Genomic DNA, 17,031 nt, shown 5'->3' with positions numbered 1-17,031 from the left:
CACCCACTCCTACAGTTATCTCAAACGCTGCGAGACATGCTGGTCATTACACATTCTTCTGTATCCGTCTGTATCTCCCACAGTCTATTGGATTTTTTTTTTTTGTCAGTGGGAAAAAAAAACTCCACATGATATTTATTTTGTGCCATCCAATATTCATTTATCCCTGCGTGCTTCAGAGGTGATATTTACCTACCGTTACACTGTTTCATACTTCACGGATTTGACAGTAATATGGGCTTATTCCTTTATTCTTGTGTGCAGAGAGCTCCATCTCATCAGATAGGTGATACCACTTTACCGAGGAGTGACCCTAACCTTTCTGCGCCAGATAAAGGTAAAACACCTTTTAACATCTTACCTCCATGCAGCGACCTCTTTATTAAATGTATTCACATTTTTATATGTTCATCCTCCCATTACAACTCAACCCAGCATGTGTCCACTACTACCCATACATCTTTTTTCCAATCTCTCCTTAGGGTGCAACATAGTAATTTAGGGGCAACCACCACAGCAACAGGTTTTATATATTTATTATATATATAGTTAAACCACTTGCCGGTGTGGTAGTCATCTGTCCAGACATGCAGTTAGCATACACTTTTATACGGCTTGGTTTATATTCCGATTCATATTTATCTTCTTTTGAAAAGTCCGTTATCAACTCGTAAAATCCTTGGGTTTGTCCTTTAATACATGCCAAGTCTTGCAAGAGGAGATTTGAAGACAATAGATGACTGTTCAGTTAATAAGGGCAGGCCAAGTTCAAGGTTCATGTTGTGCTCGCAGCGCCCTCTGCTGGACAATTTGGTAATCACCTGACCCTGTCTATTTTTAATGATCCACCAGGTTTAAGAGATCCAAAAAAAAAAAAAAGTATTTCATAACCAAGTAAAGTTGGTATGGAAACTGAAATCTCTTTAAATGAATCAATATTAAATGGAATGAGAAATTGAATCAAACTGGGACCTCGGAAATCGGTAGCAGCCCTTCAATTTAACCACAGAGTCTCAGGAATATGTCGTCACGACATTACACTTCACCTGGCCTCGGCATAAGATAATAATAAAGTGTCAATCCTTGCAGTACTAGTGCACATTCATAAGTGTTGCATATTTCGTCGCTAAACCCCCAGGTTGTCATTTCGCCCAGCGCAGTCAACACTGTGTCCTGTAGGAAGAATATACACATGACTTGACAGTGAAAGCAGTTCCCTCAAGCGTAATTAAAACAAAAATCCTGAGCTGTTTGATTGCTTTTCTCCAAACTGGGGATAAAAAGAACATGTGCAGTTCCCCCCCCCCCCACATACTGTTCTGTTATATACTGCTCTCAGCCACAAAACAGAAGCAGCTTCCAAAGCCGTTTGCAAAGTAATTAGGGAGGTGTACGGAAGAGACGCCTCAACATGTGAGTGCGAAGTGTTTGGAAGTGAAAGTTTCCCTGTGACTCGCTCAGAAACGCGTCTTTTCGAGCGCGATCTGTGAGCGTTAGATGAACTGCCACAATGCGGTGACATCACGCCTTTTTTGCATATGACAATGACAAAGGGTGTGAGAATTTGCACAAAACCTGTGACTCAATGAAAGTGTGAATTAACACATCTCCAGGCTTGAACCTGTAACACTGGATACCAAATATAGTGTCATTAAATTATGAAAGGATCGTAAAAAATTGTCTGGTTCCATTATTTATTATGCCACATTATGTACATTATGTATTCAGGTTGTCCTTCAGACCATTTTGGTTCGGTTCTCGTTAGAAATTCACGTCAAATTTCAGTGTGACCTCACAAAACATGTTTTGACCATAACTATGCTAATGGTGACAAAATACCTTTTTTCTGACGTCCTTCAAGGTCCTCGGTGCATAGATTAAATCTGGACAGACACGGGTGTTAATTCGGGTCTTTTGCAGAAACGTCTGCACTTGAGCTCTGAGAACTAAAAGTTTGATTAAAACTGACCCATAAGCCAAAGACGGCGCAAGGACAGTCTGACACTCCTATCACAAGCAGTGAGTTAATTTAAAATTAAGAAGGTTATTTCTACTTTAAAGTTTTAAAGTGTCGGGTGAATGCATTGCTCTGCTATTCACACTGAATGTGCATTGTGTGGCATCGCACAGAAGAGATTTTATTCGTGTATTTTTCGTTTCCTACCCATGGACAAAGTTTTGAATGTGCAACATTTTGTGCTCCTAAATGCAAAAAAAGTATTTGACCTGTAGCACTAATGAGCAGAAATATGGCATGTCACTGTCATGTCTCTGGCAGTGAGTCGTTTAATTGGAGGCAAAAATAACTACAACTTAATGCCATACGTTGACGAGACTGTCTTCTCTACGAGGATGACAGCATTAGACATTTTGAGTAAGTGCAGTCTAAACAATATGCAGTTTATAAGTGTCACAGGGACAGACTCTCATAGAGGCCATCATAATTATAATGGGAGAAGAAAAGGGCTGAAGGTGTTACAGAGTGATTTAATCTGCAGAGGGAGGAGGAAAGGGCGGATGGATGAGATTCCCTTTGGAAAAAAATGCAACACTCAAGCGAGGCTGAGTATATTAGAGCAGAAGAGGATACAAGGGTAGAAGATTTACACTGTGGATCTTCTGAACCTGGTTTGTATAGTTGGTGAGGCCTAAAGCTCCTGAAGATTACTACTTTAATCCCATGCTTTCATGAAGTTATTTTGCCGTCTGTTTTTAAAGCATTTTGCTCACCTGTTGTGCATTACATATCATTCATGTTGTCATGTTTCCACTTGTTTCCACTGTGTTACCCATGTTTCTAATTCATAACCTGTGATGTGACTTGTGATGTTTCTGTGCACCGTGAAGTGAGACCCACCCCCAGTAGCTGGAGCCTAGACAGTGTCAAAGAGAGCCCCACATCCTTCTCTGACTCTGTCGGCAAATTTCTAGGCCCTCCTGTACCTCCTAGGCCACCGTACTCAGGTAAACTGGCCTATCATGGTTGCGTCCTCCAGTGAAGAGTGGTACTAATTTTCCTCTCTGACTGTTGACACCTGGTGCTCTATCCAACTCTCCTTGGCTTTTTCCCCCCATCTGAGGCTCTGAGCCGCCGCTCCCTCGCTTCTGCTCACACACAAGACGACGCCAGCACTTCTGAGAAAACTGAAATTAACGCCAGTTGATATTGATATTCTAGTCAATTCCTGGATTTGTCTTTTTTTCCCCCCAGTCCCCCTGATAAATGAACGTCCTTACATCTCAACAGCAGATTACTCCACCATCAACTCAAACTGGGTTTTAGTTATTTACTTATTTTCAGACGTAACATCTTTGCCACTTTCTGATGCACAGCACTGCCCAGCAGCATCATTAACAGATGGAGTGTTTTCTCTCCCCCCCACACCTCTTTTTCTTGAACCTATTGGATAGAGCAGCAACAGCTGTCGGGTGGAGAAACAGCTCAAAGCAGCCTGAAGGACCCGCAGAACATCAGCACATATTTCATTCGTTCATGCTTTAAGCAGCTGGCCTCCTCTTTCTCTCCGTGTTCATATGTGCAAAAGAAAATACTCTTCTAATTTTAATCTCTCTCTCTCTCTCTCTGTCTCCTCTCTGACGTTCAGCAGGCTCCTCAGCTAAAAACATGAGGTCACAGTCGCCTGTCTCCACGTCCAGATCGCCACAAAAGGTGCGTTATGTTTCCGTCACTCACTTCCTCTGTCCACTGGTTTCGACATTTTGGGTTATTCTTGGGTTCTCTCTCGCTCTCTTTCCCTGAAGCAGTCTGACCTTGCTTAGCGACAGCCTCGGGGCCTTTAATCCTGCATTACTAAAGTCTTAGTGGCCAGCTCCAGGGTCTTTATCCGTCTCTCTGTCGACCATAAGGCGAGGGAGCTTTGCATTACTGTTCACTGAGGCCGCTAACTGCTCCACTGCTGCTGATGCTGTCGTCTTTACGACACGACTGTCCCAAAATGGCACTGGCTGGAGTGCATTCATGGTATTAACTGATCTTTGATCTTTGATTTAACATCCAAAAAACTTAATTTGACCTTGACATGTACTTGTCAGTTGAACCCTATTGAAGTTTTTTTGCTTTTACCTTATTACCTTAACTCTAATCCTCTTTAGCATCTCTCAACGTAGATGTGCTTGGATGTATTTATCTCTGACCTTAGTAGATCAGTAATAGTTTTTTGTATGGATTAAACACACTTTATGTTTCCAAGCATTGATTTTTTGTTTTTGTTTTGTTTATTAGCCTCTTAGTTGTGAATACCAGTCTGCAGAAACAGAAGGGGCCCAGCAAAGGTTAACTAAGCACAGAGTGAGCTCTTAATGAGGGTAGAATTGTGTTTTGTCTATTTGCCAACCGATATCTTCTTTGTGCGCTTGTCACAAGTAACGGTGCTAAGCTCCCAGCTTTGTTGCGGGTGTGATGTCCTCTTCCATGTGACAGCTACCAAGAATGTGGTTGTGTGTGTTAGGGAGAGAGAGAGAGAGAGAGAGGGACAGAGAGAGTGAGAGAACAACTCTGGAAACCAAAGTGTGAATGACAGCTCGGCATGCTCTGTCAATCAGCTTCTTGTACAAGTGTGCGTGTGTGGTTAGGTGTGTGCCTGTCGTCACATTTGCGCGCGAGTGTGTTGTGGCAATGGAAGAGGCCGGGAGCAAAGTACCAAGCTGCCCATCACGGCACAACCAGACACGGTTCCTCCACGGACCTCCAGCAGGCCCCATTATCTGGCGCATGAACGCACACACACACATCAGTCCATGCCGCCAGGGGCCCATTACTAGACCACAAACCCCAGGACAGTAGACAACCTGCAGCCTGTCAGAGCTGCACTTCCTCTCCTTCCAGAAGTAGAAGTGATATTAAGCAGTAGCCATTCTCTCTCTAAAAGACTGGACCAAAAGTTTCACAGTGCTTGTCAGCAGCACTGTATTAAATATCCCTCTTGTGCTAGCTCAAATGTGAAAATGTTTGTCCAGTTGTGCATGTCAAATGGAAAAGCTCTTTTGTGTGTGCCCCTTGTAGCATGAACAATACAACCTTACTGATCAATTGTATACTCCGCTAGATCCAATTAAGATGAAGTAGACGTAATTGTAGCATGGTGTAATTGCTTAGAAAAACATTTCTGATAAGGGATTGGATTTTTGAGGAGGGAAGTGCAGCATATTGTGTTTTTTCAACTCAGTGCACAGGACCAGTAGATGGAGTGGAAAAACCCAGCCCTCACAGTCTGTTCATCAACTTCCCCCTCCACCCTTTTCCCCAAGTATTTATTGTTGTTTTATGGCTGTGTCAGCACTCATGTTGTATACAGCAGGAAAGTAGATGCAAGATGGTTATATGAATATTTAAGCACAAACTGTGCCAAAACTAAATTTAGATTATCCAATTTAAATATAGGAAGCAAATGGAATAGATACTTTTGAAACCAAATCTATTCTTTGAATGAAACTACATTTAATGGCCACTTTATTAGGTACACAGGAGGCAGGCCAGTCTGGACATTTTGGCCAAGAGAACTGGATAATTTCTCCTTTTTGGACCATTCTCTGTTATCCCTAGAGGTAAATGTGAGAGAAAATCTCAGTAGATCAGCAGTTCCTGAAATCCTCAGACCAGCCTGTTGGGCACCAACAAGCATACCACATTCAAAGTCACTTAAATCATCTTTCTCCCTCATTCTGGTAGTCATTTTTTTCTTCAGAAAAACAACTTCACTATCTGTTGAACTGCTCTTTAAATGTGACATGAGTAAAGAAGGTTGTGATGTCCTGTGATTCCTTTCGTCCTACTAGACCACGGTGCCACCTTACACCCCTTCCCCCACCGAGTGCCACCCTGCCAGCCTGGTCTCCAGCTCACCCGTCCTCTCTGGCAGCTACAGCAGTGGCATCTCCTCCCTCAGTCGGTGCAGTGTATCAGAGGCTTCGGGCACCGAGCTGCCTGCAGGTGACCACCCGTCCCACCCCCTGCCTCCACCCACCACCTTGCCAAACTCCATCTCCAGCAGCTCCGACGAGCCGATCCGCAGAGAGAACAAGACGCCGCCTCCCTACAGTGTGTACGAGAGGAACAACCCCCGCAGACCTGTGCCACTGCCCCACAGTCTCTCCATTCCCCCACAGACGGACCCCCCAGCCCTGCCACCCAAGCCTCACCAGCTCCGCACAGGCAGCATGAAATTGGAGGGAACCTCTGACCCTCGGGTCCCAAGACCAAGGCCTCTGCCCAGGAAGGTGTCTCAGCTATAGGTGCTGGTTAAGGGTCCAGGTCTGGGGGTTGCAGGAGGAGGTGAAAGAAACACACTGGCGTAATTTGCACTTTTCTACTGGCCACTCACTTGTTTTTTGTGATTTTCAGTTTGGCATTCCTGACCTACACTCCAATAAAAGACACAGGCCTCTACATTAACAGGCAGTCAACAAAAGAAAACTGATGAAATTGTTAGATAAAATCTTTTTTGTATTAACTAGAGGGCATTGCATTGACTTTGACTCAGTCATTCCGCACTTTTAGCTCTCGTACATACACAGTAGGGCGCCACGGTCAGTCGCAACATATGTTTACCAGAACACGGTTTTGATAGATGTAATAATCTCAAATATATGTATATTGGTATATATGAAAATTGTTTTTGCCTTAAGTATTGGAAATAGAGTCTTTTATCCGTGAGTCTTGCACGTTTTCTTTTCTTTTTTAAAACTCAGTACATTTGTATACGATATGGCTATAAAAGGTGCTAGAGGCCTTGAGTACACATTTCAGTGGAGTGTAGTAGACATGGGTGTGTTCTCATAGTTACAGTCACACAATCAATGGTACACAAAAGAGACAGAAATGTGTTCTGATTTAATTAATCTTCTATTGTGCCAGGAACATTAAGCCTTTTTTTTTTTTGTCAGCACAGCATTGACCGCAATTTTAAGACTTCTTTTAATTCCACATTGAAATGTTTGATGGTACATTTCCACCACTGCAGAACTGTAAAGTAACCCTCTTCATTTTAATAATTGGCTCCATTATAGAATAAAGTCATGATACTGGACCAAAAATACAAGTGCAATTGCATGCTGAGAAGCTGGAATTTACCATTGGTCATTGTGATTCATGTGAACACACCCTAATCCTCCTGCATGATGTAAATGACAACAGATCTTTAGGGGTGGTTACCAAGTATTGTGCCAAAGGAACTTGTACAACGTGCTGTAATCCAACTCTTTTTTTTAATTATATAACTGGGACCTGAAAATCATGAAGTTTGGAAATGCACAGCTCAAAAGAGACAGTTTGAAGAAAGCATTTCATATTAAACATTTACCCACTTGTCCTAATTAAACTGTAATCTACTGATCACATTATAATTCTAGATAAGCACAACTAATATTTTATCATCTGTACTGTTACTGAGAAGCCTTTGACAAAGCAGTTATTGGATCAGCGTTTCACTGTCAGCGGTGACCTTAAAACACATGACGACTGACTCTATTGGAGAAATATTTACAAATTAATCATTGTCAAATATTTGTACAGTTGAGACTTTACTTTGTTCGATTAAAAAATGGACGTGAGTTGACTGCACTATTATTGCTCGGTTCAATTACATTGCATTGTTGCAGGGAAATGAGTTGGTCTTTGGCAGGCAGATTTCAGAAATGTTGGTATAAAATATTCATCAAGCTTTTTGTGGCAGGGGCGGGGTGGAGGGTAGCTTTAGTATTGTTTGTACGTTTCTTGAGGAACTGTAAATTATATGATGAGATTAATGTACGTATGCCAAATATAAAAATTTGTGTATTACAATTAATGTAAATATTGTGTTTTTAACAAAATGTAGCTATAACAATTTACAGCTTTGAATGTAATGTTGAAGCAGCAAATGATTATTATAAATGTTGAAAGTTTTATGGTTTTTTGTGAGTGTAGAAAAAAAACTTAAGATCATGCGTCATGGCACCTAACACATTTACATGTTCAATAAACTGATTAATAGACATATTTCCACGTTATGAGACATCACAGTTTTTGATGCTATAAATAAAGTTTTTCTGTTATTAATTCACAGATAAAAAAACAACACACCAGTTCTCCCCTGCAAACATTCTAATACACTGACAGTTCCTAGTGGTAACCATTTTGCTGGAATCCCTACTGATGGATATGGCTCGGATAACTGAGTAAAAGTGGCAATTTGTCATTATTAGAAGTCAGCATTTCCTCTTGTTAAATAGAATGGACAGGAACAGACTGGGAATTTTAAAAATGGAGGGTGGTGATATATCACTCTCACCAAGAGAGAGACAAATCCATGGGTCTTGCAGATCCTTGGAAATGGACGTTATCTGTATCTGGAGGGGAGATATGGATGGAAGATAGCTGTCAACAGAGGTAAAAAAAGTTTGTCTCCATTTATGTACAACCACCGCAGTCCTGCTGTTTTTGCACATTTTTCTCTTATTGATAATCCAGCAATCTGGTTGTATTGAAAACTAACAGATAACATAAACTAAAATCCAGTTTTCTGAAATCACTGAAAACACTCAATTATAATAGCAAAGCAAAAATAATAACAATAATGCACATTTACAATTGGGCTCTTTGCACAGCAGCCTTTTTTGCCAGGCCAGGGAGGAAAATCGCAGGTGTAAATAATCAAGTTCATGAGGGCGGAGTTACATTAAGCTTCCTCAGTGTCAGAGTGCCGGCAGTTTCACTGCCTCACAGGTGTTGCTAATTAAATCATGTGAAGCCACTTAGCCATAATTAATATTATCTACACCGGTATTAGTGTGGCTGTTACATGTCAAAAATATCTTTCATGAGAAACTACAACTCTGGATAAACCTTCACCAGACCAAAGAGGATTTAACATGTTGACAAGGTGAGATATTTTTCTTTTCATCTTGGTCTTTGGTCTTTAATGTTACGCCCAACCGTTGCTAGTACTAGCAGGGGAAAAGGGCACTTTTTGTTGAAAAGGAGGGGAATATATATACATTTTCTTGTGTGTGTTTTAAATACGCTACTTGTGGCTTCTTATTTAGTAGTGGATAAGGTTAGCCTTTTCATATTTGTATACCCTATATGGAAATACTTCATGGCCTGTGCCTTAGCCTAGCTTTTTTGGTAGCATTACCAAAAAGCAGTCGTTTTTCGACAAGCAGTCTCTTTTCGGCACAACACCGGCCTTCATTTCCCCTCGGTTTATTTTTGTACAGTTTGCTCGTGTACTAATTACCCAGTAACCCATAACATTAAATAAATAGGAGTTAGCTTGCCTACTACTAATTAATATTTAATTTAATATATATATTTATGCTGGCACTATTAACACTGGCAGTCAATAGTACAGTAAAGTTGTGCCTCTTCACAGCCTAGCATGTCTACATACTTAAAGATAATGTTAGGTAAAAATTAGTCTACAAATGTAAAAAAGGCTAATTATATCAACCATAAATTACATGACCAGTTTGCCTTCAAAGTCTTTACAAATGGAGTGGAGTGGCTCAGTGGTTAAGACCCTGTTTGCAAAGACTTCATGGTCGCAAGTTCAACTCCACCCCTGGCAGTTTGTACTCAATTCCCTTGTAAGCCGCTTTGGATAAAAGCGTCTGCTAAATGACATGTAATGTAAAGTATGTCAATTTCAACACATCTAAATTAAATACAGGGTTATGTCCTTTGACCCATGACCCAAAGTATTCGTCAACTACTCCATTTGTCACATCCTTAAAACCCACTACATTAAGCACTTTTACTCGTGGTTCAGAGGCAGTAGATGAGGTATTGGTGTGTGATCATAGGAGACAGACACATTCACAAGTTCCCTGTTTCCCCCGCCACTGCAGTTGATCTGAAGACAGCTTTGTAATCCATACAACAGTTATGGGTTGATTAAACTGTGCTGCTTGACTGAGGCACCTTGAACGGTTGTTTATTGTGCTGTGTGTGTGTATATTGTGTATATTCCCTGTTGCTTAAAAACATACCATGTGCATAGCCTGGTGTTTGGCAGATGAGCACCGTTCACCTGTCATCATTCATCTTAATTGTTGGTGGTTGGCTCTAATTTGACAGCAATTATCATGTCAGGAGTGAATTCCAGCCTAATCGCAGAGTGTCTTTGCAGCAGAGGGAGGATTCTACAGTGATGGGGAAGACATGTCTCCACCAGTCAGTGAGCTCGGGAGAATTGTTGTCAGTTACAAACCTCCGTGGGCTTGTCAGTCTGCCTATTATCGAGAGAGGAGCTGCATTTTGCTTGTACTAGCAGCGAACAAAGCCTGTCCTGGTTAAAGGACAGGAGAGAGTTAAGCAGGCAACAAATTTCTGCTGATCCCAGACAGTGACATTTTGCATTCGGGGGCAAAGATAGCTTCCACTTTAACAATGGGACCCACTGCTGGGAATTGCTGAACTGTAATAATATGTAAATATTATGAACCCGCTGAGTTCCCTGTAATTGTGAAGTCACTCTGCACATTTCTGAAAGATACAGCATTTATGATAAACAGCGCCATGCAGGTCTACAGTCTAGCCCCGTTGTACAAGCACTAAACATCCTCCATTTATAGCATTCATGGGTGATGATACATAATTATCAGGGGGAATGCAATGCTAGGTATTAATTTAAAGTTGCCTAGGGCGAATTTTGGAGAACACACAGCCTCAGAGAAACCCAAGGTGTTTGTCTCACTCTGCAAATCTCTCCAGGGAGAAGAGAAGCTGGAGCAGCTCTGCAGGGAGCAAAGAACCTCCATCTAAGAGGCACACTGAAGAGAAGTTTCAAAGAGAAACTCGCAAGAATAGATGGTGCGTTTTATCTGTCTGCTCCACTCCTGTACTTGCTCTCTTGTTTTCAACATAGCACGGTTAGATTTTCACCTGAAGGCTTCAAATACTCCAGGTTGTGTTTAATGGCAGGATGAATAGAGTTTAATTTTTTTGTCCTCAATAGAAACCATTGCCTCAGCTGAATGAGGAGTTAGCTTCAAATGACTTGAATGATGTAGTGGAGCACAGGAAAAAAAAAAAAGGTTTGTGTCTATAAGGAGGAATATATATTCATAGAAGTGATGTACCTTATACAGTATATTCCTCATTATTTCTCTCAATCTGTGACAGGGAAGGTATAGCATAGAGTTCAACCTTTATTTAACCATGTGGCGAGAAATGACATGACTTTAAAACATCTCTCACATCACTTGGGAAATTCATTTAAGTATTTTCCAGATAGGTGATAAGTGTTTTATTTATATCCCCAATTTATACAAACAAACAAAAGGAAGGCACAAGTCAATAATTGGTGCACTTAAACTACTTAAATGGAAGTTATTGAATTAAATAACCCTGTTTACTGAGCTCTGACACCCACCCAGGCTTCCATTCTTTCCTCCGTGGTGCTGTACTCTGCATGACAAGACCAGAGGCCTGGCAAGATTAGAATCCAGCTCGGAGGGCCTGGATTTTTTTTTTTTTCTCTTTGTAGATTTCTTCTGTTTGTTTACTACTTAGATTATCGTCACCCTCGACAGCCTGCATATAACTGCAGAGATTTAAGGATAATATTTCTATGAGTAAAGAAACCCACCTGGGTTACCTTGTTTTGAGAAGTCCTATGAAAAAAAAAAGAAAAACAGAATCCAAAGAGAGAACCTACTACTACTTCCTCTGCTCAGTCAGTAACCGAGACATGCGACCCTGTTGAGTGGGTCTCAGTGACTGGATTGATTTGGAGGGGCTCCTACTTAGTATGGTCTGACACTAAGCTAATTAACGCCCTTATAAACATCAGCCTGGCCTTTGGCTCCCATTGATAAAGCCATGGGCTCTGAACGATGAGTATAGGTTGTGGAAGCCCAGAGGTTGGGGGTCCTTCCTACGGAAATCAATTTTAGTCTAAATGGCAATTAGATTATTGCAGCACTGATCTGATCCTTGAAAATTATTTTCCCCATCCCTTTATGCCCACTTTCCTTGTTCCAACTGCTATGGACTGTTGTCTTGAGCGCAAATGCATACCAGTAGTATGTCCTTGTCATACACTTGAAATCATGCTTTGCTGTCTCTAGGGTAGCTATATTAATTATAATTGTATAAATTATACTTTATTCCACACACACAAACATCTGTTTTCCTGTCATAGTAGCATGACATATTTTGCAGCCCTAAACAACTCCTGTGGCAATCTCTTTATATTGCTTAAATGATAAGTATGATCAAAATAATACATTCATAGTATATGCATGAATTGCTAGATGATGGTAAAAATTATACAACTGCTTTAACCTGAGAGTTGGCAGAAATTATGTTGTAAAATGAATGAGTAAAAAATTCGTAACCTCTATATGCTACAGCCTTGCCTCTTGAGATTTTTTTTTAATTGAATCCTACTGCTGCAGCACTCTCATCGTCTTTCATATACCCCATATTCTCTCCAGTGAGTCATCCTCTGGAGGATAGCAAATGGTGACCCTGTTTACTGAGCTCTGACACCCACCAAAGGATTTCCACCCGGGCTTCCATTCTTTCCTCCATGGTGCTGTACTCTGCACGACAAGACCAGAGGGCCTCTGCATTAAGACTTGCATCAGGGCAGCCATGTAAAAAGGTATCCAACCTCTCACTGTCACTCGGCCCTTATCCTCTGAATGTGAGGCTCTTCACCTTGGCACCGCCTGGGCGGTTTTGCTGTTCTTGTTTCTCCTACACGTGTGAATAAACATAAGGTCAGGTGAGATTTTCTGAACATCTGCTGAGTTAAACATCAGCTTAGTTGTTCCATTATAGCTGTGAGGATGGCATGGTACAGTAAGTGTGGAGAGAAGTATGCCTGTTGGGATAAACCAGAGTTCAAACCGGACTAACTTGTATAATAATACCATTTAGAAAGCATAATGGGAAATTGCCTTGAGAGGAAAGTTAGATAATTGAAACAAATCATCGGCTATTGTATTTGAGACTAGAACTTTCATAAGAGTGAAAGACAAGGTTGCTCGCTCACTCCCTGCTTTTCTTTCACATGTAGATGGAAATTATTTTGGAATACCAGATAACTGAGCCAATTTTTCAGGATGAATACTTTTGTCAAATGTGTGGTTCTGTATTAAGCCTCTAATATCCTGCAAAATTTGCACTGCTTTTGATACCTGCACATTACACATTATTTGTCTAATTGAAATATTTGATCATATTTTCGATGTCTGTGGTGTGTAGAAATAGAAACATTCATAATGTAAGGACGGTGTTTCTCACGGCATGGTATTGTAGCAGGATAGTGCCTAGCTGCTGGGGAGGATTATTCAGATTGCCTGTGTGAAGATACACACACAGTTTGTTTAAGCATACCCAGGCCTGTGGATATTGTATACATATTGCACACAAGTAATCATAGTAAGTTGGTGTGGTGGGGTTTCGTATGATATTGTATATTTAAAACTGCAGTGCCTAACAATTTGGTGAATTTTGTTTATGTTACATTTGTATGCTGCATCCTTCATCTGAAAATGGTCTCTTTCAAGCAATACTGCCACTACTGAACTGTTAGTTAGGTCATCAATAATACTAGTCAAGAGATTTTATTTAAACGTTTGAGTTTTCAGTTTTAGTTAAATTCTCTGAAACTTTTCATGGACACTTCCATTTATTTATTTATTTATTTATTTATTTATTTATTTATTTATTTATTTATTTTAAATCATACTCCAACCTGTGTGTAGCTGTCTCGCTTTACTAGCACGCTGTTGCCTCTGTCTGTCTTGACTTTAACAAATCCCTTCCTGTGTGCATAATGAGAGTTTTGCTGGATGACATGAGATCTGAACACTGTACTGAGAAAAACACAGTCACGTGTACCATTTGGCAATGGTTTGAATGTAACTATGCACTTTAACTTCAAACTAATATGCAATCTAAATTGTACACACACTGTTGACTGTATGGTTGTGTATATATTAGGGGTGGAACGGTTCACAAAATCCACAGTTCGGTTCATATCACGGCTTTGGGGTCACAGTTTTCTAGTTTTTTTACACTCATACCATACCATGTATCAGATCTATAGCCTAATAATTAGATTTTTTTATCAGATATTCTTAAGGACATATCTTGCAAAAACTGAAACAATTCTTTGACAATTCGTCATGTCTCTTCATAAAGTACAGGAATCACTGTGTTGCTGAAGTGACGGCGGGATGGAATATTATATCGCGGCTCAAGTACTTAAATCATATGCTGAAACCCTGCGTCAACCGTTCCACCTCTAGTATACATACATTTGTTTTGTATGCAGTACTCCAATTTTCGCTGAATCTACAATACCGAAATAAAATATATAAATAAGAGCTTTTGTTGACAAATTAAAAGCATTTAGAATGAGTTGTAGCATTATAAAATGGGAAGCAAAATCCATCAGTAGTGGAACTTCCTTTGTACATGGTTCTGTCAATATGGTTTACGTTCAGCTTTGTTATACGCGAGCATGTGATGTGAAGTTTTACTGACCTTCAAATCAGAGCTGAGAGTAGCTGGGAAACGAGCAGCAACAGCTTGCATCTCCCTGGAATTTGCAAAGTGGCTCTGACTCCATGTGCAAAGTTCACCAAAAGCAGCTAAGAAGGCTGCCAAACGAACAACACAAGCACTTTTGTTTATGTTCCTTTCTGCAAAATTTTTCATTTTGCTGCTTGTTTTCAACTGCCCCCAAGTAATAAATGGTGTTTCAACAGACGCCACTGTCAGAATTTGGTGCGCGGGTATGTGATGAAGGAGGCTGGCAGCAGGGGGTAAGCCGTGGGAAGGATAATTCACTGTTTGAACATGCAGGGTTTGATTCCTGCAGGACAATATCTTTCCTGGGCTATTACTGCTCCAGCTAGACGGCATGGAATTGTTCTTTTATTCTGGCTGTGAAGCTCAGAGGGGGTTTCTCACAATGAATTCCTATTGATTTTCCTGGTTGTGTCATCAAATTGTATGTGGCTTGAATCGTACCTACTGTTTTCTCTTCTGTGTTCTCTGAGGTTCCTATTAACTTCTTATCTTATTTGGATTGGGCAGAGCTAAACAACAGACGGGCAGAATGAAACTGGGAAGTTGGAAGTAAAACACATTGAGCAGACCTGCCCTGTAGCTCACTCGATCAATAAACCTACAAGATATTTTTTAATGAATGTTCATTCTCGGCCATGATTGCAAATGTTTTATGCTTCACAATATTTACTCAATAGATAAAAAAAAAAACATCTCGCACATTCCAGTTATTATAAAAAATAAAATGAAATGCTATTTGCAACAGGTCTGCCTTTTTTTATTTACCAATCAAAACCATCTGTCTTCAGATTCATTAGATCATACTTAGTTTATTATTCCTCTAGCCTGATTTTTTTTTATAGAACAAAACACATTTGTGCTAATAACTGAGAACAATACTCATTTACATTTGACATGTCAACACTTTCACCTTGTGATATTCCTCACCACATTTGAAATTAGAACCAAAATCATAGGTGGAAGAGAATGAATGAATGAATGAATGAATGAATGAATGAATGAATGAAATGAAACCAATTCATGCAGGGAGCAGGTATGATGGAAAACCGATGTGTAAAATATAGTTTAATTAAATCTCATTTAATTTTTTTAATTATGAAATATTTTGTTAATTATGTCTCTCAGAAGGTGGCAATGGGGCTGATTAAGACAGATGGGCATGTTTGATCAAAACAGTCAAAACAATTGTATTAGCAATATTATAAATAGCCACAGTGCAAAAGTCTCAGGGGTCGTGCTATTGTTCAGGTGTAAGGGTTGGTCCCACTAAATGCTTAACACTTAACCTGTAGCTGCTTTCTTTTTTGTTTTTTTTATATCGGCATATGTTTCACATATTTTCTGGATTTTTTCCAATAAACTGAGTGATAATTATCCTCCATGAGTATTATAGCATTGCTATAACAGCAAATCTAATGGTGGCTTTTGCACAGTTATGTATGTAGGAGTTGGCTCCTCTAAAATGAGTTGTTAGCTGTTTGGCTGGCAGCCAGTGCTTATAGAGAGCTTGGAATATCATCTTTTCTGTGGGTTTTAGATTTTAGGGCAGTCTGGTGTGCTGTAACTTGCATACCAGGCATTTTCACTCCTGCTCACCCCCAGTGTGAAGCTGCAGCCATCTGTTAATGTGCTGCAGTCTTAATTATCACACTTAGTCGATCTGAGGTGCATGTGAGACAACTGTAACACTGCATGCAGGGCTTCATGTTCAATGGTCAACCCTCCCATGACCACTCAGGCTCACACCAGCTCAGGCATTCGCAGTCAGTTTGTCTCAGCAAAATAGTTGGGAATGTTGCCATGTTTCCAAGAAAAGGTTCCTTGAAACGCATGTTTGTTCATAGTGTGTCCAAAATCTAAGAGTATTGTTACTGTGTTACTTAATTTCATCTAATCCCACAAAAATGGTTTATAGCCATCACATCATCCTTGGCTGTGTATGAAATGGTGAATGGATGTTAATAAAATTTTATATATATATATATATATATATATGTGTATGTATGTATGTATGTATATGTGTGTATATATATATATATATGTATATATATATATATGTGTATATATATATGTATATATATATATGTGTATGAAAAGATATAGGATATATTTTATCCTTTTTTTTTGTATTTCTATTAGTGGCATTTCAACTTGACAACCTTTCTAACTGGAGCAGATGAGCATACACCTAGCACAAGAATGTTACTGGCCAACTGCATCAATTTACTGGAGGTCAGAATGATCTTGACAGTAAACCCGTCATTGATGGGTCATTAGGTAAAGCACTAATGGTTGTTCTGCACTTAAATTTAGCTGAATGGATGGGATGCCGTTTATTTACCTGCCCTTAACTTTCATGATGTCTTGATGATGATCTTGAGATTTCCGGAATTTGCACTTCCTCCATGCACTGTTTCACTCAACCATTGACATTCAGTCGACCCCAATTCTATATCATCTCCCGGTTCAAGAGTTCATGGATA

The 17,031-nt window shown here is 40.1% G+C and overlaps 1 protein-coding gene and 1 long non-coding RNA gene across 9 annotated transcripts in view; both read left to right on the top strand.

The window, feature by feature from the left end:
• The window catches only part of dock4b (dedicator of cytokinesis 4b), a 100,535-nt gene extending 92,539 nt beyond the window's left edge, over window positions 1-7,996 (top strand). For 3 of the 8 annotated variants that reach the window (XM_058623927.1, XM_058623931.1, XM_058623929.1), the window contains 4 exons: window positions 265-337; window positions 2,848-2,964; window positions 3,606-3,670; window positions 5,797-7,996. In XM_058623927.1, the coding sequence (XP_058479910.1) occupies window positions 265-337; window positions 2,848-2,964; window positions 3,606-3,670; window positions 5,797-6,252 (711 nt within the window). In that variant the 3' untranslated portion in view covers window positions 6,253-7,996. The remainder of the gene's footprint in view (window positions 1-264; window positions 338-2,847; window positions 2,965-3,605; window positions 3,671-5,796) is intronic. The other 5 variants (XM_058623928.1, XM_058623935.1, XM_058623930.1 and 2 more) reach the window with 3 other exon arrangements.
• Window positions 7,997-8,686: 690 nt separating this feature from the next.
• Window positions 8,687-17,031, top strand: part of LOC131457135 (uncharacterized) — a 160,633-nt gene continuing 152,288 nt past the window's right edge. Inside the window, exons 1-3 of the long non-coding RNA XR_009239985.1 lie at window positions 8,687-8,879; window positions 10,712-10,810; window positions 12,439-12,608. This is a non-coding gene — a long non-coding RNA (uncharacterized LOC131457135). The remainder of the gene's footprint in view (window positions 8,880-10,711; window positions 10,811-12,438; window positions 12,609-17,031) is intronic.

This window comes from Solea solea, chromosome 3, assembly GCF_958295425.1.
Source record: "Solea solea chromosome 3, fSolSol10.1, whole genome shotgun sequence".
Classification (NCBI taxonomy): Eukaryota; Metazoa; Chordata; class Actinopteri; order Pleuronectiformes; family Soleidae; genus Solea; species Solea solea.
This window is presented reverse-complemented; position numbering and strand designations above follow the sequence as displayed.